Source organism: Euphorbia lathyris, chromosome 2 (assembly GCF_963576675.1).
Source record: "Euphorbia lathyris chromosome 2, ddEupLath1.1, whole genome shotgun sequence".
NCBI classification, from domain to species: Eukaryota; Viridiplantae; Streptophyta; class Magnoliopsida; order Malpighiales; family Euphorbiaceae; genus Euphorbia; species Euphorbia lathyris.
Window position 1 is genome coordinate 3,700,477 of NC_088911.1, and position 22,202 is coordinate 3,722,678.

At 35.6% G+C, this 22,202-nt stretch overlaps 1 protein-coding gene across 1 annotated transcript; it reads right to left on the minus strand.

Annotated features, from left to right (window-relative positions):
• Positions 1-8,978: 8,978 nt before the first annotated feature.
• On the minus strand, positions 8,979-21,100 carry LOC136220833 (uncharacterized). The gene is made up of 6 exons (XM_066008642.1): positions 20,768-21,100; positions 19,597-19,756; positions 15,594-15,781; positions 14,824-14,947; positions 13,936-14,066; positions 8,979-9,721 (listed from the first exon to the last, which is right to left on the minus strand). Exons 1-6 carry the CDS (start codon positions 20,999-21,001, stop codon positions 9,599-9,601), a joined length of 960 nt encoding a protein of 319 aa, XP_065864714.1. The 5' UTR covers positions 21,002-21,100; the 3' UTR covers positions 8,979-9,598.
• Positions 21,101-22,202: the final 1,102 nt, after the last annotated feature.

Here is a 22,202-nt window from a genome sequence, read left to right on the forward strand (position 1 = left end):
ACTGTCTTCAGACCAGATTTCATTATAATATCAATGTGGAATCTGGTTCACTTTGACATACGCCTAACAGGTCTGTAACAGGATGCCAAATACGGGTATGATTGGGTGAACAGGTGAACACATTAGTATTGATAGTGAAGTGATGGAATTACCACTCACATAACAGTGAGATGATATCACAGGCCACTTGATAAGTGAGATTGATAAGTGTGTGGCCACACCCTGATAAGTAGTTTACTTATCTGATTCATTAATCTACTTAAGATCAAGAAATATCATAAACTTCAGAGAGGATGACAGCCGCCATGCCTCTAGTTTATAATATCGATATCAAATGGTAAAAGAAGTGAAGAGATAACTACAGGGTCTCTGCATCTTTAGACTGCTGAAACTCTGTCTTGGTTAGGGGCAGTAATGGTTTGCTAGAACCCACTTACTATCTGTGGGCCGTGAGCCCACTGCTAGCTAAGGACAGTCTCATAGGATCGTGCACATCGAACATCTGAGTTAGAACTTATAGAACGGTACATTGGAGAGATGAAATTAATTAATTGATTGATAGTAAAATATAAAGGTAATTAATTGGTGGTTAATTAATTGATTAATTGATACTTTGTATCAAAGTAATTGATTAATGGTCTTAAGTGTTGAGTATTTAATTGATTAATTAGTTTACGGGATGTAATTAATTGATTTGTAAATTAATGAAATTGCATTCGGTGAATAATTAATTAAACTAATACGTTAATTTATTAATTAGTGTTGTTTGTTTAATTGGGGTAATTAAATTTAATCTAATCATAATTAATTGCATAGAATAAATATTATTGGTATTTATTTATGTAATTAGATTAGGATTGGATTAGTTTTGTAATTAACCAATTAACCCTAAACCAATTAGGTTTAGGAATACACTATATATATAAATTAAAACACTCTAAAACCCTAATAGAACCTACACATTCATTGGGCCACCAACCTAATTAAGATTAGGAATTTCCGCCACACATATGAAAAGTGGAGGAATCTTTGGATTTTTACATAATCTCTCCAATTCTTCATCCGTTCTTCGGCTAGCACCGGTTCTGGCTCGATAGCTGTTCGTGCACCTGATTACGGAGATCTTACTACTTTGTGGATTCTTCAGCCGTCTCTAGAAGAGACAATCCGGGTAAGTTTTTACCCTTAAACGGATCCAAAAGGTTTTATTCAATCAATGGTTAACGGACAAAGATCAAACTAAAAGGGATTAGAAATAAATTTTAAACCACAATTCCGCTGCGCAACAGTTGATTAACTGGCCATAATCCCTAACAGTGGTATCAGAGCCATGGTTTAGTCCGTTTTGATTGATTGAAAAATTAATATGATTTGGTTTTATTAGTTTTCCAAATCAAGTTTTGAAATTTCCTATTAATTCCTCGTGTAGAAATTGTTCTAGGAAGTTTTTCAATTTTATTTCTGTCTATATTTTTTGTTGTGTTTGGTTCTGAAATTATTTTTAGAATAATAAATTAAAAAATATACAGCAGCAATTTATTTAAAAAAAAAAAATAGTTTCGGACACGAAATAGCAGTCGCGGGACTGCTGTCCGCGAACAGCAGCCCCGCGGCTGCTGTTGGGCGGACAGCAGCACTGTTGCTGTCCGCCAGACAGTAGTCACGGGGCTGCTGTCCGCGGACAGCAGCCCCGTCGCTGTTCCGGGTCCGTTAAAAATTCATAATTTGTTTAATTTTGGATTTGACGGGACTGATTTTAATCTTTAAATTTTTCTCGGGTAATTTTAATAAAATCAGGGCCCTAATACCGTTTAATTTATTAAACGTGCTTTAAATAAAAATTAATTGGTATTAAAACGTTTTTGATTGGCATGCATATTTAATTTTAATCGAATTGATAATTTGTGTAAAATTGAATATGATTAATTTGTGAAATTGACCCAATAGACTGTGACACCGGTTTAAATTGGGAGGGCTAAATTTTGGATATGTGATGATCCTAAAATTCAGTGGGAGCAAAATTGTATTTTGTATTTAAATGGATGTTAACCGTTTGGGTCTTTATGGGCCTTAGTCACATATGGTAAAATTGGCGATTTCACCCTAAGTAACTCGGCTTAACTTTATTAGATGATTTTGGAATGCCATGATCATGCATTATATTTATATGTCTTACCGTGCAGCAATGTGTTATAGAGTTCTATGGGCCCTAAATTAAAGTCGGTTTGTAATTTAATCAATGGTTAACGGACAAAGATCAAACTAAAAGGGATTAGAAATAAATTTTAAACCACAATTCCGCTGCGCTACAGTTGATTAACTGGCCATAATCCCTAACAGAGACGACAGTCAGTACAAACTGAGGTGGATGCAGAATGGACTACAGTTGATACAGATTTTGTTGGATTAATGGGCCAAGCCATGTATGTGAAGGGGGTTCAATGAACCAGGGTGGGATAGTGAAGACTATTTCGTACAAAGAGTAAAAGGTGATGCAGATAATTTTGTTTGCCCTTGGCAGACAGTGAAAAGAGTGTTCATTCCGATCAACTACAAGCAAGAGCACTGGATCCTAGGAGTGTTAGAGTTGCGGTCTATGCACCTAAACATATATGACAACCTTATCTTAAACATGTCGGAGCAACCTTTGGATGCGTTCCTCCAAACACCCTTACAAGTCATTGTTAGAGTCATGGAATTGAGCGGCTATTTTGTAGATGGACGTGAAAATGTGAGACAGATGATCACTTGGAGTAGAGTTCCAGAGGTGCCACAACAAATGTCCGGCTCAAATGACTATGGTATTTGGACTTGCATAAACGCACAATTCTTAAGTGGATTACATGATCTCCCGCATGATGACTCATATGTATATCCATACAACTCTACGGATGGCACTTTCTTTCGTTTGCGCCTTGCAGTTGAGTTGTTTCATGGACGGTTGTTAGATTTCAAATGATATTGTAATAACATGTTTTTTGTTATATATTATGTTGTATTTATGTAATCCTATTGTGTTCTATGTTCTTATTTAAATACCTTATCGCATTTGACTGGAATGCGCTCAAATGCGACAAGTAGTATTCAAAAAGGAATTTTCTGAACCGCATTTAAGCGCATTCAACACTCAAATGCGACGAGGTTTGTAAACAACCTTGTCGCATTTGACCGGAATGCGCTCAAATGCGACAAGTAGTATTCAACAAGGAATTTTTTGAACCGCATTTGAGCGCATTCAACACTCAAATGCGACGAGGTTTGTAAACAACCTTGTCGCATTTGACTGGAATGCGCTCAAATGCGACAAGTAGTATTCAACCGCATGTAAACAACCTTGTTAGGGACAAATAAAATACAAGCACAATGTTAAGGACAAATGATAAAGTCTTAAAACAAGCATAATGTTAAGGACAAATGATAAAGTCTTAAAACAAGCACAATGTTAAGGACAAATGATATTAATCAACTCGATCATAAATGCTTCGAGGTAGTAATGTTAGAACAACTTGCTGAACTTGAGATTACACTAGGAAGTCGTGTAGTGTTTGGAAGCATGGATGGACAATTCAAATGATTATGACCGATGCTCCCGCATCTGCTACACCTTGTGCGAATTACATCTTCATCCACGGATGGCCTTCTTTTCTGACCTTTTGGTCGACCAGCAGACCGCCCCTCCTTCTTAGGAGGAAGCACCTTCATAGGATTCTCGTTCACTTTCCATTCCGATTGGTGACCAAGTGGATATATCGACTCACCCCATGCCAACTTAAGTGACTCGTTGGTGTAGTAATGATGCACCCACCTATAGGCGTTATCCATCCTATGTTTGGAAGCAACTTTGCATACGTGTTCATATAGAAATTGGGCTAGTTGCCATTTCCTGCACGTACATGTTCCTGCATTTAAATCAACAAGTCCCCCCTTTACCCGATCATCGATTTGAAAGGTGTGATTATCCACAGGGAAATACGAACAACGTATTGCTGCCCCTACACGCTTTATCATCTTTTTTTTCCGGCAACTTGGCCAAATACCCCACACGTTCTTCTGCAGAAACATATTAATCTAAAAAATAGTTATGTATTATAAATAAAATAAAATAAAAGACACGTTTATAACCTGCTTCTGTATGTCTCTCGTAAAACCATTTCTGTAGTGTCATGCGTATGAACTCAACCAACATTGTGATTGGTAGACGTCTAGCCTCTACCATTAACGCGTTGAATGATTCTGGAACATTCGTGGTAATAATGTTATACCGACGACCACAGAAGAATGCACGTGACCATTTCTGTTTTTCAGCTTGCAGTAAATAGTCGGCAGCACCAGAATGTAGTGAACGAAGTGTCGTAAAGTTTTCCTCAAAATCAGATACCCGATAGGATTTTGCACATTTCCAAAACGCCTCATCTATCTTACGAATTCCATGAAATTTGGCCTTCACATTTTGTTGCAGATGACGAGCGCATGCCCCATGTACAGCATTAGGAAAAACCAAATTAACTGCATGTATAATGCTCTGATTTCAATCTGATATAATGGCTAGATCTTCAACATCGTGCAGACACTCTTTCAATTTATTCATAAACCAAAACCATGATTCATTACTTTCTTTCAGGCCAACTCCAAATGCAATAGGAAAGATCATTTTGTTCCCATCAATGGCAACTGCAATGTATAATATGCCGGGATATTTACCTTTTAGAAAAGTTCCATCAACGGCTAAGACAGGTCGAATATGTTGTTTAAAACCTCTCAATAAAGCACCCATAGCCATAAAGAAAAATCTAAATTGATCATCATCATATGTCTCTATATGTGTCACTGGTTCCCGGATTTGTACTCTCCAACATCTCACAGTAGTCCGGTAACAACGTGAACGATTCCTCCGGCTAACCACTCAGCGCTTCCAATGCCCAGTGTCTTGCTCTCCAAGCTTGCATATAAGAGAGATTAACGGAAAAATCTCGTTCAAAATCGAAAACAATATCCTTTGGTCGATGCACCCGATTTTCCAAATCAAACCTATTTCGGAGTAGTATCCCTGCAACACGTTTCCCCGCTTGCCTATGGTGCGGACATATCTGATCTCTCCCACAAGTGTGCATGTCCATACCATCCATTCTTGAAAGCTTGAACAAATTAGAGCCTGGAATGACGATCCCTCTAGCCCTCCATTTACATTTGTCCACATCCTTACATTTCACCTCAAACAAAGACTTGTTTGATTTGTAAACCTTCCATTCAAACGAATTTTCAATTGCATATTTTCCAAGTGAATCTTGCAATTCAACTTTGTTTGAAAATATATCATTGACCCTCAAAGTAGTCCCTCCGTTTGATTGCTTAGGTGCAATCATATTCACGGGCGCATCACATGGCTTTGGACACCATCGAAATGGATCAGTCATTCTTTTCATTCTATCTTCATCACCATCCTCATATGGGATACGTTGAACGCATTCAAATTGCTTAGCTGTTTCATGAACACTTTTAACAGGAATTTCATTCTGAGTGATATCTTCATTCTCCACATTGTCACCATTATCGTAACAATAATCATTATCATAATGCTCATCATAATGATCATGATTATCATTATTCAGATAATCATCATTATTGTAGTTCTGATAATCGATACCATTTCCACCATCGTTGTCATCCTTACCATGTATAGGAGCATCCAGTTCGATGGTGGGATCATTACTTACTACTTCCGTTGGTTTGCTTTGACCAACATGTCCATCCTTGTTAGGTCGCAATGCTGAAGCTTTTGTTGTTCGCATGTTTAGAGTAACATACAATGGAATCAAATCGGTCGGATTCATTCGGCAATACTCTATGAATCCCATGACATCTTCATCGTCATCAATATGTGCTATCCCACCACGCAGTTTATTTGGACCATATGTCGCCTGTATGGACATTTGGAGATCATACGAGGTTGAATTAACGCGAAGTGCACCATAAACTTTCTCTTTCAACTTTTGCAAGTCAATCTCTGTTGGCAAAACCAACAACTTCGCTTTACCACCCACGTATGTCATCACAGTTCCCTCTGTGGTCCACAGTCCGTTCCAAGATAAAAAACACGTACACCTCTCTTTGGTTGACATACTTCTACATTTAGTAAAATGGACACGTGATCAAAACATAATAACGCCAATTCATATCTAAATGATGCTCAAATGCGACATGCTACATCAAAATGCGACTCAAATGCGACAAGCTATACCAAAATGCGACTCAAATGCGACATGCTACACCAAAATGCGACTGCAAATGCGACATGGCTCTGAATGCGATAAGGTATATGTGAGTCTGTGTCGCATTTGATTCTCTGTGTCGCATTTGAGCACCAGAATGCGACACATCGGGCGACAATGGCGGAATCGGAAAATGTCAAGATTCAAGCAAATGCATTCGAATACCAACTGTGTATTTCTAGTAATGTGTATGAAAAATGAAGAAATGATACTTACATGAACTTGAATGAGGTATGGATGTGCTTAGATCTTGGGTTGAGTTGATGAATTTTGCTGTGAGAATGTGAAAGTAAATGAAATGGAAAGAGGAGATGGTTGTTATATAAGAATAAGGGTAGTTTTGTCCAAAATGGGTTTAAATGTCTAATTTGGTAAAATGGAAGCAAGGTGGGTTAGATATATAAATTGGGGTCCTTGATTGAATTAGATTAGTAATTATCCCTAAAATTAATTGAGATTTCACTAATTTTGGAAAGGTGAGAAAGCAAATAATTGGTTAGAGGATAAAAACCGACATTTTGGTTGAGGGGCAAATGTTATCAAATAATTAGTCCAATTTTTTCATTTAGCACACATGCTCCAAAAATGTTAAAAAATGCACTGCACATGACAATAGTTTTCTCGTAAAGAATCCAACAATGTTTAAAAATGCACTCCATCTATTCCATAATATTTCTTTTAAGGTTAAGATATAAGAATTAAAAAATGTAATTAATTTTAACTAAAAGACTTTATTACTTTTGTATTAATTGCATTAATTAATTAATTTTTATCTATTTCTAAAATGCAACTTAAATAAAGATATATTTGATAAAAATCAATTAATATGCATTGATTGAATAAAAGTCCATTACGGAGAAAAACTTCTATAGAATGAGAAATATTACGAGTAATTTTATTTTAAGGCCATTATAGCATCACTAGTGCATGTGACTTATTACTTTCTCTGCTAAAATTGTAACCAATTTGTTACCGAATATACAAATCTTTCTCTCTCCATTTTTTAAAATAATTTCTTTCTCTTCGCAAAAAGGGGTAGCACACAAGCACCAGACACATTACATTTATATAATGGGTAAATTACACCCATGGCCACTGAACTTTGTCTATTTTAATATCGTGACTACTGAACTTCAATTTTTAACAGTATGATCATTAAACTTTATACCTTTTAACACCGGTGGCCACTCAACGCCTCAAAATGACTGTTGATAGCTTCAAATAAGAAATTCGAAGAGTTAATGATATTTTAAGGAACTTTAATTCTAGAAAATTTTCGTTTTAAGATCATTTAGATGTTGTTTGGTTAGAAAAGAGAAAGTGAATTTTTAAAGAAAGAAAGCTCCTGAAAAGGCGATTTTAGAAAATAAAAAATATAATTTCATAATAAATAACGTTATAAACAAGTTTAATTCTTAAATATTTTCATTTTGAGATCGTTATCGGTTATTTTGAGGAGTTAGTTGAAATTGAGTGGCCACCAATATTAAAAAATATAAAATTCAGTAATCATACTATTAAAAATTGAAATTCAATGACCACAATGTTAAAATAGCCAAGAATGTAATTTACCCTTTATATAATAGATTTGTGATAGCATGGACAACCCGTTTGAGATGACTCTTGTTCCCCAATTTTCATTTTTATTACATTTATCTAATAGATCAGTTCTCTGTATTTTATCCAAAACTTCAACCGAACTTTTAAAAATCCCAAATGAACCATATTTTTATCTAATTACATTCAATAACCCTATATTCTTATCAAACTGCATTCAATTACTTTCTATTTTTATCCAATTGCAACTAATAACACCATACTTTTATCAAATTGCATTAAATAATCTCAAAACTTCAACTGGCTGATGAGCATTCAAAAATTCCTAATAGATTATTAAATGAAAATCTTCTTTGACACCCTAAATAGAAGAGGTATCTCTAGTGTAAGGATTAGAGGAAGCTTAAAGGCTATAAAAAGTAACTTATATACTGACCACCTATAAAAACTCCAACAACAAAAGTCTACCAATTCCAGTTGAATTATATCGTAATAGAGAAAAAGTAAATTGTTGATGCCTGATATTATTGAAGCATCACACCAATGATTATTGAATTTACTGATTTTCACTCACTAACAGATCCATGATTCATTGACCGACAATACTTATGTTGGTCTCTTATGATTTATGGGAGCTAAACTGATATATTATTGAGTGTTTTTATATAAAAAATCAAAACCCGTACACAGTTTCCATAGAAATTTTAGTGTTTTCCGAAGACCACAAGGTGCTCAAGCCCCCCTGCCCCCTGAATCCGTCCCTCCTAAATCTATCCCCGGGTATGACCACTAATTCAAAATGTAAAACTTCACATTTTCTAACATTTAGCTACTGAACTTCAATTAGCACCTCAAAATTACGACCTAAAAATTGAAATGTCCAAGAATTAGATTTGTTTACAACTACATTTTTTATTTTTCAAAATGAATTTCTAGAGCTTTCTCTCTTCTGCCCAAACAAAACCTCAATAATTTCGAAACGAAAAAATTGAAGAATTAAAGTTGTTTAGAATATCATCAATTCTTGGAACATTCTATTGTAAGGTCATAAAAAGTTATTTTGAAGCGTTAACTGAAGTCTAATGGCCATAAAAATGCAAAGTTGAGTGACTTTTACGTTGCGTTTTGAAGTTTAGTGACCATACTATAAAATTGAGTAAAATGCAAAATTTCTTCACCATTGCTCAATCTTCTGTTATTCCTCAGCAAACAATCACAAAAGCAAAAGGTAAAGGACAAGAATAAGGGAGTGTTTGGTTGCTGCTTTTTGACTTCGTGTTTGACTTTTCATTTCGAAAAGGAGAGTTTTAGGTGTTTGGTTAGACACCTGCTGTTTGCCTTTTGTAGCTGAAAAGTAGTTTTTTTATAAAAGCAGAGAATCTAAAAACAGTTTTTTCAAACAGCAAACCGTAACAGCAAACAGCAGGTAAAACAAACGGGTTCTGAGAATAAGAACCCAAGAATTAAGTGTCAATTTGGCCCCGGGTCCTAAGAATAAGAACCCAAGAATTAAGTGTCAATTTGGCCCCTAAAGTTGATAGACAGATTCAGTTCAGTCCAAATCGAAGTTTAGTTATCAACTCTGCTTAGAAATTGGCAATATTTGACAAATTATCCCAAACAAAAACAATTTTAATACCTAAAAATTGGTCAAATTTAGACTAATTTGTCAAATATTGCCAACTTCAAAACTGAACTGATACATAAATTTCGATTTGTACTAAACTGTCGAAATTGACCTTAATTCGAGAAACCAAACCAATCTTACTCCTTTATGCACTTTCTAGTGTTAATTTCACACCATCCTTGAATGGAGTAGGTAATATATTAACTGTCTGAACCAGTTTCGAAATATCCATGGATATATCAGCTGGGGACAACACACCACGATCAACCTGAAAAATCATAGCAGATACAACTGTCAAGCACTAGTGGAAAAATACGAAAGTGTTTGTTTACTTTATTTTCTCATCCTGTTTGACTGTTCATATTAAAAAAAAATAGAGTTTTATACATGGAAAAACAACTTTTTCCAACCATAGTAATTTCTGTTTTTTGGGTTCCTATAGGTAAAACCAAACGGATTATGTCGCACTTAAAATAAACAACAACAACAACAATAAAGCCTTAGTCCCGAAATGATTCGGGGTCGGCTAACATGAACCATCATATAAAACTGTGAAATCAAGTCGTGTCAGTGACACAAATTCGCTCCCTCCACTCCGTCCTATCCACTACCATATTTTCCTCAATTTCCAGTAAACTCATATCACTCTCGATCACCCTCCTCCAAGTTTGCTTAGGTCTTCCCCTACCCCTCACCACTACATCCCTTTGCCACTCTTCGGTTCTCCTAACCGGCGCATCAAGCGCTTTACGTCTCACATGGCCAAACCACCTTAGTCGGTTTTCTCTCATTTTATTCTCAATAGATATGACCCCTACTTTTGTCCTAATTATTTCATTACTCGCCCGATCCTTTCTCGTATGACCACACATCCATCTCAACATGCGCATCTCAACATCCTTAGTCGGTTTTCTCTCATTTTATTCTCAATAGATATGACCCCTACTTTTGTCCTAATTATTTCATTACTCACCCGATCCTTTCTCGTATGACCACACATCCATCTCAACATGCGCATCTCCGCCACCGACATCTTATGGATGTGACAGTGTTTCACTGCCCAACACTCCGTACCATATAACAATGCTGGTCTGATTGTCGTGCGGTAGAATTTTCCCTTCAATCTATTAGGCATGCCGGGGTCACAAAGGAAACCCGTAGCAGTCTTCCACTTCGACCAACCAGATTTAATCCTATGAGCAACATCTCCATCTACTTCTCCATCCGTCTGGATAATAGATCCTAAATACCGGAAGCAATCCGAGGCCTGAACAACTCTCCCATCTAGGGTGATTGTCCCTGCCTCCCTACTCCTATGGCCGCTAAACTTACACTCCAAATATTCTGTCTTACTTCGGCTCAACTTAAAGCCTCTAGATTCTAGAGTTTGTCTCCATAGTTCCAACTTCCTCTCCACTCCTTTCGTCTCATCAACCAACACAATATCATCTGCAAACAACATGCACCATGGTATACCATCTTGAAGTGAACTTGTTAGTTCATCCATAACGATGACAAAAAGAAATGGGCTTAGTGCGGAACCTTGATGCACTCCAATCGTAATAGGGAACTCTTCAGTCTTCCCAACACTAGTACGTACACTCGTGCATGCTCCCTCATATATGTCCTTTATGATGTCAATATATTTCCGCGAAATGCCTTTCCTTATCAAGGCCCACCAAAGTACTTCCCTTGGTACCTTATCATATGCTTTCTCCAAGTCAATGAAAACCATATGCAAGTCTTTCTTCTTATTTCGATGCACTTAAAATAAACAATGCAAATAATTTGCGTCGCGCTTTTATACAGCACGACGCAAATATATACTATTTCTAGTATTTGCGTGGGCTTCAAATGTAAGCACAGGTAAGAATTGTTAACAGCATTAAGAAATAAATCACAAAAGAGATGCAAATTTCTGTTATGGAAAAGCAGAAAGGGTTTTGTATATATTCTGTTACGACAGTTGTTGAGTATAATAAGTTTGATACACGCAAGAAGAAATTAGACATGTAATTAAAAGAACAAGAGATTTACGTGGTTTGGTTATTTTCCATCCACGGGTAAGGAGGAGCACATAATTTATTAGTAATTGGCAAATTAGTACAGCATTAAGAAAACTACATCCTAAAACCCAAGTTTCTAACTCTCAAATCTCACGAGGCCCGATTACACCCGTAGCTCACACACATGCATATCTCAAAAGTACAAGCTCCAAAACTCTCCATGCAAATAATTAAGCACAAGAGTAAGAGATTTACGTGGTTCAGCTATTTTCCATCCATGGGCAAGGAAGAGCACATAATTCATTAATAATTGGCAAGTTAGTATAACAGTCAGAAAATCACATCCTAAATAAAACCCAAGTTCCTAACTCTCAAATCTCATAAGACCTGATTACACCGGAACTCCACATGCATATCCTAAGACCATAAGCTCCAAAACTCTCAGCGCAAATAATTAAGCACAAGAGTGAGAGATTTACGTGGTTCAACTATTTTCCATCCACGGGCAAAGAAGAGCACATAATTCATTTATAATTTACAAGTTAGTACAACAGTAAGAAAATCACATCCTAAATAAAACCCAAGTTCCTAACTCTCAAATCTCATGAGACGCGATTACACCCGGAACTCACACAAATGCATATCCTAAGAGCATAAGTTCCAAAACTCTCAACGCAAATAATTAAGCACAAGACCAAGAGATTTACGTGGTTTGGCTATTTTCCACCCACGGGCATGAAAGAGCACATAATTCATTAATAATTGGCAAGTTAGTACAACAGTAAGAAAATCACATCCTAAATAAAACCTAAGTTTTTAACTCTCAAATCTAATGAGACCCGATTACACACAGAACTCACACATATGCATATCCTAAGAGTACAAGCTCCAAAACTCTGCAAATAATCAAGCACAAGAGCAAGAGATTTACGTGGTTCAACTATTTTTCCATCCACGGGCAAGGAAGAGCACATAATTCATTAGTAATTGGCAAGTCAGTACAATATTAAGAAAATCACATTCTAAATAAAACCCAAGTTCCTAACTCTCAAATCTCATGAGACCCGATTACACCCGGAACTCACACATATGCATATCCTAAGAGCATAAGCTCCAAAACTCTCTGCGCAAATAATCAAGCACAAGAGCAAGAGATTTACGTGGTTTAGCTATTTTCCATCCACGGACAAGGAAGAGCACATAATTCATTAATAATTGGCAAGTTAGTACAACAGTAAGAAATCACATCCTAAATAAAACACAAGTTCCTAACTCTCAAATCTCATGAGACCTGATTACACCTGGACCTCACACATATGCATATCCTAAGAGCATAAGCTCCAAAACTACCGGCTCAAATAATTAAGCACAAGAGCAAGAGATTTACGTGGTTCGGCTATTTTCCATCCACAGGCAAGGAAGAGCACATAATTCATTAGTAATTGGGAAGTTAGTACAACAGTAAGAAAATCACATCCTAAATAAAACCCAAGTTTTTAATTCTCGAAATTCACGAGACCCGATTATACCCAGAACTCACATATATGCATATCCCAAGAGCACAAGCTCCAAAACTCTCCACGCAAATAATTAAGCACAAGAGCAAGAGATTTACATGGTTTGGCTATTTTCCACCCATGGGCAAGAAAGAGCACATAATTCATTAGTAATTGGCAAGTCAATACAATATTAAGAAAATCACGTCCTAAATAAAACTCAAGTTCCTAACTCAAATCCAATGAGACCCGATTACACCTGGAGCTCACATATGCATATTTCAAAAACACAAGCTCTAAAACTCTCACTTAAATAATTAAGCAAACAATCTCTACTTATATAGACCTAAACAGACCTAAACGTATAATCCTTTTCTAAGAGGAAGTCTTCAAAACCTAATTTAATTAGGAAAATCAACTAAATAGGATTTTAAACATAAGATTTGATGTTTTGAAAGCAAAGGAATAGTTGAATACTTGTATAAAACGTTGAAGGCACATGGCTGCACTGTGCAGCTTCCACTAGATTGTGAGTGAAACCAAAAAACCAGTTAAATGGTGGCTTTAAATAACTATTTGTTCTCTGATCTATCCAAAAATTTATCATTTGACCCTTAATTTATTATTTGGCCATATTTGATCCCTGATTTATCCAAAAATTTATCATTTAACTCTTGATCTATTATTTAGCTATATTTAGTCCCTAACCTATCCTAATTGGCAAAATTTCACCCAATTTGGATGAAGACCTGATATAACCGTTATTCCCTTGACACGTGACGATGTAAATTCCTGACTCTACCACTGGATATACATCTCATTTTTCATTGATCGGGTCTATTTCATCCCATCCACCATATTCTCAAATTAGCCCTAAATGAGTATATGTCACTAGGACAAGGAAGTGCAGGTGGATATATACACATTTGCATCCTTGAGAGCAAAAAATTCACATGCAATTTATGAGGAGGAGTACAAACCGTTGATGCAGATACAGGCTTAATCAAGGCGCGGTTATATCCTCTAATATCTGCCACAGCCTCAGCCATTTGAACGCGAGACAGCCTGTCTGGTCCACCAACATTTAGAAGTAGTTGCATTTGTTTACACTCTAGCACAAGAAATACAACGACTAAGTCAGATATGGAATCGCAGAGATGCAGAATGGCACCAAATAGAAAAGAACTCTCCTTTTTTATATGACAATGTTTATAACTTAACTCATGATAACTGAAATAGATTAGAGCATCTCTCAAAGATTAATTGGTTAGGCTCTCAGGGCCAGCTATGGTTTTTGGGAAATTGTTTAAAATTTTAGAATGTAGGTATAAAAGTAACCAAATTTATTATCTCGTCCATGACCTATAAAAGGTCAGAACCGTGGTTTTAACATATAATATTCTTTTGTTCGGCAACAATATTTCTTTATTGCACTTACTTGCTGATAATCACAAGCTCAACAAAGGGGTTAAATGTCCCATTGGTCACTGAATATTTCTTTATTGCACTTACTTGCTGATAATCACAAGCTCAACAAAGGGGTTAAATGTCCCATTGGTCACTGAATTTTCATGGTTGTCTTAAAATGGTCAACAAAAGGGTTAAATGTCCCATTTTGTCAGCTACGTGTCGTTTCGATCAGCTGTGAAAGTTGACTACTGCTAATGTGTCAGTCATGTCACTTTTCCGGTATCTTTTTGCTTTTGAAATCGCCGGAGTGACTTTATTGAGACAAGATTCAAAGTTGAATGATTCGATTGAGATAAATTGAAGTTGAGTTTAAGACAGTCATGAATGTTCAGTGATAAACGGTGCATTTAACCCTCAACAAAGAGTAAAGTCAAGAAGCATTTTATCAATATGCACACCTGATATCCATCGATGTATCAAAGCGAGTATGATAGTCACTACATCATTGACATACACAGGGCACCGGAACTCATCATGGAAAAACTCCACCTCTTCTCCTTTAGAAAGAACACTATCAATCCACTGCATCATTGAACCCCAAAGAGTTATTATACACCAGATAAGGATATTAACGTTTTTTAAGAAGTGTAAATTTAACTCCAACGTTTCCAAACAAGATCAATTTTACGTTACCGAAAATTTGAAAAAAATGGTTTAAGAACACATTAAACATTCCAAACAAGTTTGTCAATAAACTAAAACAGTTTCATACATTTTTAATTGATTATTTGTAACTATATTAGTAACACAGTAAACATTTTAGACACATCGATAACAAAATTTGTGATTAACTTATATGTGGCAGACTTAGTTGTTAGCATTTTAACAGGTTTTTTGTAAATGTATTAGTAACACATTAAATATTTTAGAAATAATTGATGTTTGGAGTGTTCGATGTGATATTTAAATAACAGTCAAACCAGCCTTTTCAAATTTTCGAAAAGGTAGGGCTAAAATAGATCTTACATGAAAACGTTAGAGTTTTAAATTTGGACCATTTTATACGTTAGGGTCAAATCTACACTTCACCAAAAACGTTTGGGTCAAATTTGACTCTTAGTCCCACCAGATAATAATGGAATCAAGTCCATTAAGTTTGACGTTTACATAATAGGGAATAAGAGACGGTGAAACAAATAAAATTGCAATTTGAATTTTATAGTTGTACCTGAATTGGAAGAGATTTTGGAACAGGTGAGATAGTCTGTGGCCCAAAAATAATACTGCTTCTCAAAATTGCATAGTTTGAGCATTTATCAGAAATAAATTGCTCAGCTGTCACTTTAGATTTTCCATATACATTCACAGGAACAGTTTCATCTTCTTCCTTGTAGAAGGATTTGACACCTTCATACACTAATGTAAAGTAATGACAGATCAACAAACAATTCAGTGATAGGAAAAAAAACGAGATTTTGTTGCATCATCATGAGGAGATATTGAAGTTAGAGATTAACTATAGGAGTGTCAAAACAGGTTGTTTTCGTAAATTATGTTGTGGTATTAGAAATTAACAGTCCTAATTAACTATCTCAAATCAATATATAACTGTAACGACAGGCATCGAAGTAGAAGACCTGTACAAGAAGTGACCCTAAGAAATGGAAATAGGGCAGAAACAAACTGAATCATGGGGAGATATTGAAGTAAGAGTTTAACTATATGAGTATCAAAATAGGTTGTCGTACTCATGTCTGTGATTTATCTATTACACATGATTGATTATATATGATATAAATATAATAAAATGATAATTGTAATGAGTAGGGTATATTAGTAAAGTGTGCTTCCAATATATGGAGACGTGTTTTAAAGCCATGACTTCCAAGGAATTGAATTTGGACCAAAGGAGACAAGATTTACATGGTATAAGGTCAGGCACTTACTATTAGTATCAAAGTTGACTCTCCATGTACGATGTGTTGGTTTGAAGACGTACCAAGTGGACATTGGTGGGCCTATAACGATCCGATTCGGAATGAGTGACGCCAAAGTAAAAGGCCTAAAAAAAAAGTGGCCCTAAGGGATAAAGATGTGTAGGAATTTACTAGAGCCGTCTTACGTGACGGCGATGAGGGAAGGAATGCACTAAATAACATCGAAAATGGAGGGAGACTGATTGAGGTATATTAATAAGTGTGTTTCTAATACATACATATACGTTTTAAACACGTGAGGCCTAAAAAGTTAAACATGCATACACGTTTTAAAAACGTGAGGTCTAAAAAGTTCAATTTGGATAAAGCAAACAATATCTCCATAGTATTATTGGGAGACTGTTACAATAATTGCTAAAGCTGGAGCTTGTGAAAGATGCAATACAAATGCCACTACAAATTTGTTGAAATAAAGACCAACAAATTGCGAGCCAAATTGACTTCTTCCTAGTAAGGAGTGCTTGGAGAAAGAGTTATATTGATTGTAAGGTGATCCCTGGTGAGAGTACGACAACCCAACATAGAGTAGTGGTGCTTGATTTTCGAAGTAGGAGATGTATGAGAAAACGAACACCACAAGTGGAGACTAGGATTAAGTGGTGGAAACTACAAGGGGAGAATCAACAAAAATTTGTGGATGAGATGGCCAAAAAAGATATTTGGACTTGTAATATGGATTTAGATATAGATTCGATATGGACTAAGATGGAGCATAGTATAAGGGAAGTAGCGAAGGAAGTTCTAGGGTAATCTAAAGGTAGCATGCCACCGGGTAAGGACACATCTTGGTGGACAGAAGAAGTACGACAAGCAGTAAAGAGTAAGCGAGAATCCTATAAAATATTAGGGAAGTGTAGGAGTGATGAGAACTACGAAAAGTAGAAAGTGGCTAAAAGGGAAGTAAAGAAGGTCATACGAGATGCTAGAGCAAAGGTGAATCGGGATCTTTATACAAGATTGGATACGAAGGAAGGGGAAAGAGCCATATATAGAATTGCTCGGATGAGAGATAGGAAGACGCGAGATCTCGGAAAAGTTAAATGTGTGAAGGATGTGGACCAAAAAGTCCTAGTTGGAGATAAGGATATCAAGGAACGATGGAGGTCCTATTTTGATAACTTATTTAATGGAGATCGCAGACAAGATGTGGGAGATATAAGTATCCCTCACGATATGATAAATCGTGAATGCATATGGAGAATTCAAAAGGGTGAAGTCAAAATGGCATTAAATAAGATGAGATTGAAGAAAGCAGTAGGACCTGATGGCATCCCTATTGAGATTTGGAGATGTTTGGGAGAGAGAGGAATTGAATGGTTGACGACGTTCTTCAACAAAATATGGAGAAACAACAAGATGCCATCAGAATGGAGGAAAAGTATCCTAATCCCTTTGTATAAGAACAAAGGCGATGTCCAAGATTGTGCCAACTATCGAGGAATCAAATTAATGAGTCACACTATGAAACTTTGGGAGCGAGTGATCGAACAAAGGCTAAGGAGGACGGTGAAGATCTCGGAAAACCAGTTTGGCTTTATGTCGGGAAGATCAACTATGGAAGCCATCCATCTAATGAGACAATTAATGGAGCACTATCGAAATAAGAAGAAAGACTTGCATATGGTTTTCATTGATTTGGAGAAGACATATGATAAGGTACCAAGGAAAGTACTTTGGTGGGCCTTAATAAGGAAAGGCATTTTGCGGAAATATATTGACATCATAAAGGACATGTATGAGGGAGCATGCACGAGTGTACGTACCAGTGTTAGGAAGACTGAAGAGTTCCCTATTACGATTGGAGTGCATCAAGGTTCTGCACTAAGCCCATTTCTTTTTGCCGTCGTTATGGATGAACTAATGAAGTTCACTTCAAGATGGTATACCATGATGCATGTTGTTTGCAGATGATATTGTGTTGGTTGATGAGACGAAAGAAGGCGTGGAGAGGAAGTTGGAACTATGGAAACAAACTTTCGAATCTAGAGGCTTTAAGTTGAGCCGAAGTAAGACGGAATATTTGGAGTGTAAGTTTAGCGGCGATAGAAATAGGGAGGCAGACAATCACCCTAGATGGGAGAGTTGTTCAGGCATCGGATTGCTTCCGGTATTTAGGATCTATTATCCAAACGGATGGAGAAGTAGATGGAGATGTTGCTCATAGGATTAAATCTGGGTGGGCGAAGTGGAAGAGTGCTACGGGTTTCCTTTGTGACCCCGTCATGCCTAATAGATTGAAGGGAAAATTCTAACGCACGGCAATCAGACCAGCATTGTTATATGGTACGGAGTGTTGGGCAGTGAAATACTGTCACATTCATAAGATGTCGGTGGCGGAGATACGTATGTTGAGATGGATGTGTGGTCATACGAGAAAGGATCGGGTGAGTAATGAAATAATTAGGACAAAAGTAGGGGTTACATCTATTGAGAATAAAATGAGAGAAAATCGACTAAGGTGGTTTGGCCATGTAAGACGAAGAGCGCTTGATGCGCCGGTTAGGAGGACTGAAGAGTGGCAAAGGGATGTAGTGGTGAGGGGTAGGGGAAGACCTAAGCAAACTTAGAGGAGGGTGATCGAGAGTGATATGAGTTTATCGAAGATTGAGGAAAATATGGTAGTGGACAGGACAAAGTGGAGGGAGAGAATTTGTGTCGCTGACACGACTTGATTTCACGGTTTTATATGATGGTTCATGTTAGCCGACCCCGAATCATTTCGGGACTAAGGCTTTGTTGTTGTTGTAAAGACCAACAAAGCTAATAGATCAATTACATCACCTGCCTCCCAACCCAATTGCCTTTCCTACTTTAGCACAGTTTTAAATTAAAAAATGGGCCTAAGCCATAGGAGGCCTTTAAAAATTATCCATTTTGGTCATTTTGTCTCACGAATTTAAGGAATAACTCATTAGTCACTCTAACTCTCTGAAAGTGATATAATAAATCTCTTATTTTTGTTCAATCGGAGATGATGTTGACTATGAGGACTACTCGCCTTTCGGTTGATTTCATATATGCAAGGGAAAAACCACATTGTATATAGGAAGTCAACCAAAAGCCAAGTAGTCAAAATCTTCTACAAATTACGAAAAAATAAAGGGCTCTATACGTCACTTTCAGTAAGTTGGAAAGGCTAATGATTTGTCCTTAGTCCAGGCAAAGTGACCGAATTGGATAATTTTACACAGCTCCGTATGTTTAGGCCATAAAAAAATGCTTAAGCTCACTGACCTTGATCAGTCGAGAGATGGATAAGAAGAGTGTCTCTCTCTTCAAAGCTGGATAACCATTTTACAAGGAAAGACGGTACATTTACAGACATAGCAGTGGAAGGATCCTTTTCACAGGCACGAGGTACAGAGATAGCAGCACAATTGACAACAACATGAGGCTGCCAAATCAAAATGAACAACAAAATAAACACAGAAAACATATAATTACAAAAGAGAAACATGACATTTCAAATTGAATTTTTGAAAAGCATAGTCGGAATCACTGTTATTAGAATCTCATCATTCGCGATTCGAATAGTACAATTCGATTGGGCTTTATTTCGAGCTGAATCTAAATTACAGCAGAAACTTACAATTCGCGATTCGAATCATAAGATTCGATTCGATTCAGCTCTATTTGGAGTCGAATCCTTACCGCTGTTAATAAAAAACTTCAACAACACTAACCACTAAATTCACTATCCCATAGTCTGTTGTTATTTAACAAGTTATTAACTCAAGCTAGTTCCATTGGATCATTTATCATGTTGACAAGAACGCAAAAAAAAAAAAAAAAAAGTCGGAAACTCAAACTCTCCATCTCCACTAAGTTATTATAAACTTAACTTCAATTTTATGATTATCTCAATACAGTCACTCAACTGACTTCAAACTTTATCTCAATAGAGTCGGAAACTCAAACTCTCCATCTCTCCACTAAGTTATTATAAACTTAACTTCAATTTTATTTTAATTTTTAATACAGTCATTCCGCCGACTTCAGGAGCAAAAAGACACCCAAAAACTGCTGCTACATCAGCCCAACAAAACAACATATGTTTGTCACCTAGATGACACTTACAGAAACAACCTGTCGAATTAGCTAGTTAGTAGCCACCTGTCCTTTGGCGAGCCGTGAAAGTTGACTACCACTTCCTACTGTATTGAGACAAAGGCTTTATTGAGAAAAATTGAAGTTGATAGACTATTTTGACATAACTGTGAAAGTTCATAATCTTAAGATTCCATTGGATTCAATTCACTGTTCACAGAATGTGGATTTAGATTCGAGTCCAATCTCATAGAACTATGGTCGGAATTAAATGAACTGATTAAAATAACCAAATAAGAAAAATCGCCTTCTAATTAAACAAAATTTGAACGGAATTTCTTCTTCTAAGAATGCAAACCTGGCCAAATTGTTGAGAGATGAGTTGAAATCCGTCTCCAGTCTGCAAATCGACATGGAAAGCAAGGGAGCTAGGAATGGCATGAAGCAAAAACTGAGGATGAGATGAATCGGAATGGTAAGTGAAAGCTAGATCGTAAGAGTTGTGTTTGATCTCAGAAAGGCGTTGTAGAAGGTGTTGACCTAAGTAGCCAGTTCCTCCTATCACCAACACTCTCTTCTTCTCCTCCTCCATCCGTCCCTCACTGCTGATGTTTGCTGAGGGAGTGTAGAATCAGTTCATGCTGTTCGTATGCTTTCTCGCCCGAGAAATAAAATAACATGTAGGCACCGATTTTTTTTATGTACCAACTAGTTTTTGATACGTGGTAGTCAGGTTTTATCTTAATATATAAATATTAACAAAAATATAATTTAATAATTATAATTAAGGATATAAAGGTACTATATAAATTAAATATTATTATTTTATTTTTACATTTAATTTAAATAATTTTTTTTATAGATAAATATAATAATATAATTAAAATTAATATATTATATATTATATTATATTTTCATCAGTAAAAAATAATGAAGTGACACAGCAGTTCCATCGTTACTGTTTTATATTATATAATATAGATATATAAATATGCAAAGAATTAGAGAGATTTTAAGAATTAGTTTAGATTTTGTAGAACTTTTAGATATAGATATGCAGAGAATTAGAGAGATTTTAGGGATTAATTTAAATTCTATAAAACTCTTAGATATAGTACAGATAAAATAATCTTTTTATAAATAAACTAAAATTAATATATTATATTTTATATTATATTTTTTATCAGTAAAAAATGAGGAAGTGACACCTCAGCTCTATCGTTACTGTTTTATATTATATATATAGATGCACGGATTCATCTTAATATATAAATATTAACAAAAATATAATTTAATAATTACAATTAATGATATAAAGGTGCTATATAAATTAAATATTATTATTTTATTTTCACATTTAATTTAAATAATCTTTTTATAGATAAATATAATAATATAATTAAAATTAATATATTATATTTTTATCAGTAAAAAATAATGAAGTGACACATCAGCTCCATCGTTACTGTTTTATATTATATATAGATATATAGATATGCAGAGAATTAGAGAGATTTTAAGGATTAGTTTAGATTCTGTAGAACTTTTAGATATAGATATGCAGAGAATTAGAGAGATTTTAGGGATTAATTTAAATTCTATAAAACTCTTAGATATAGTACAGATAAAATAATCTTTTTATAAATAAACTAAAGTTAATATATTATATTTTATATTATATTTTTTATCAGTAAAAAAGTAGGAAGTGACATTTCAGCTCCATCGTTACTGTTTTATATTATATATATATAGATGCACGGATTCATCTTAATATATAAATATTAACAAAAATA

Excerpts from the sequence above, each read along its gene's own strand:
- LOC136220833 (XM_066008642.1), bottom strand. The coding sequence starts at position 21,001 with ATGGAGGAGGAGAAGAAGAGAGTGTTGGTGATAGGAGGAACTGGCTAC. Across the intron at positions 14,067-14,823 it reads GATACATCGATGGATATCAG|AGTGTAAACAAATGCAACTA; the intron begins GTGTGCATATTG and ends TTCTTGTGCTAG. Across the intron at positions 9,722-13,935 it reads AGCCTGTATCTGCATCAACG|GTTGATCGTGGTGTGTTGTC; the intron begins GTTTGTACTCCT and ends ATGATTTTTCAG.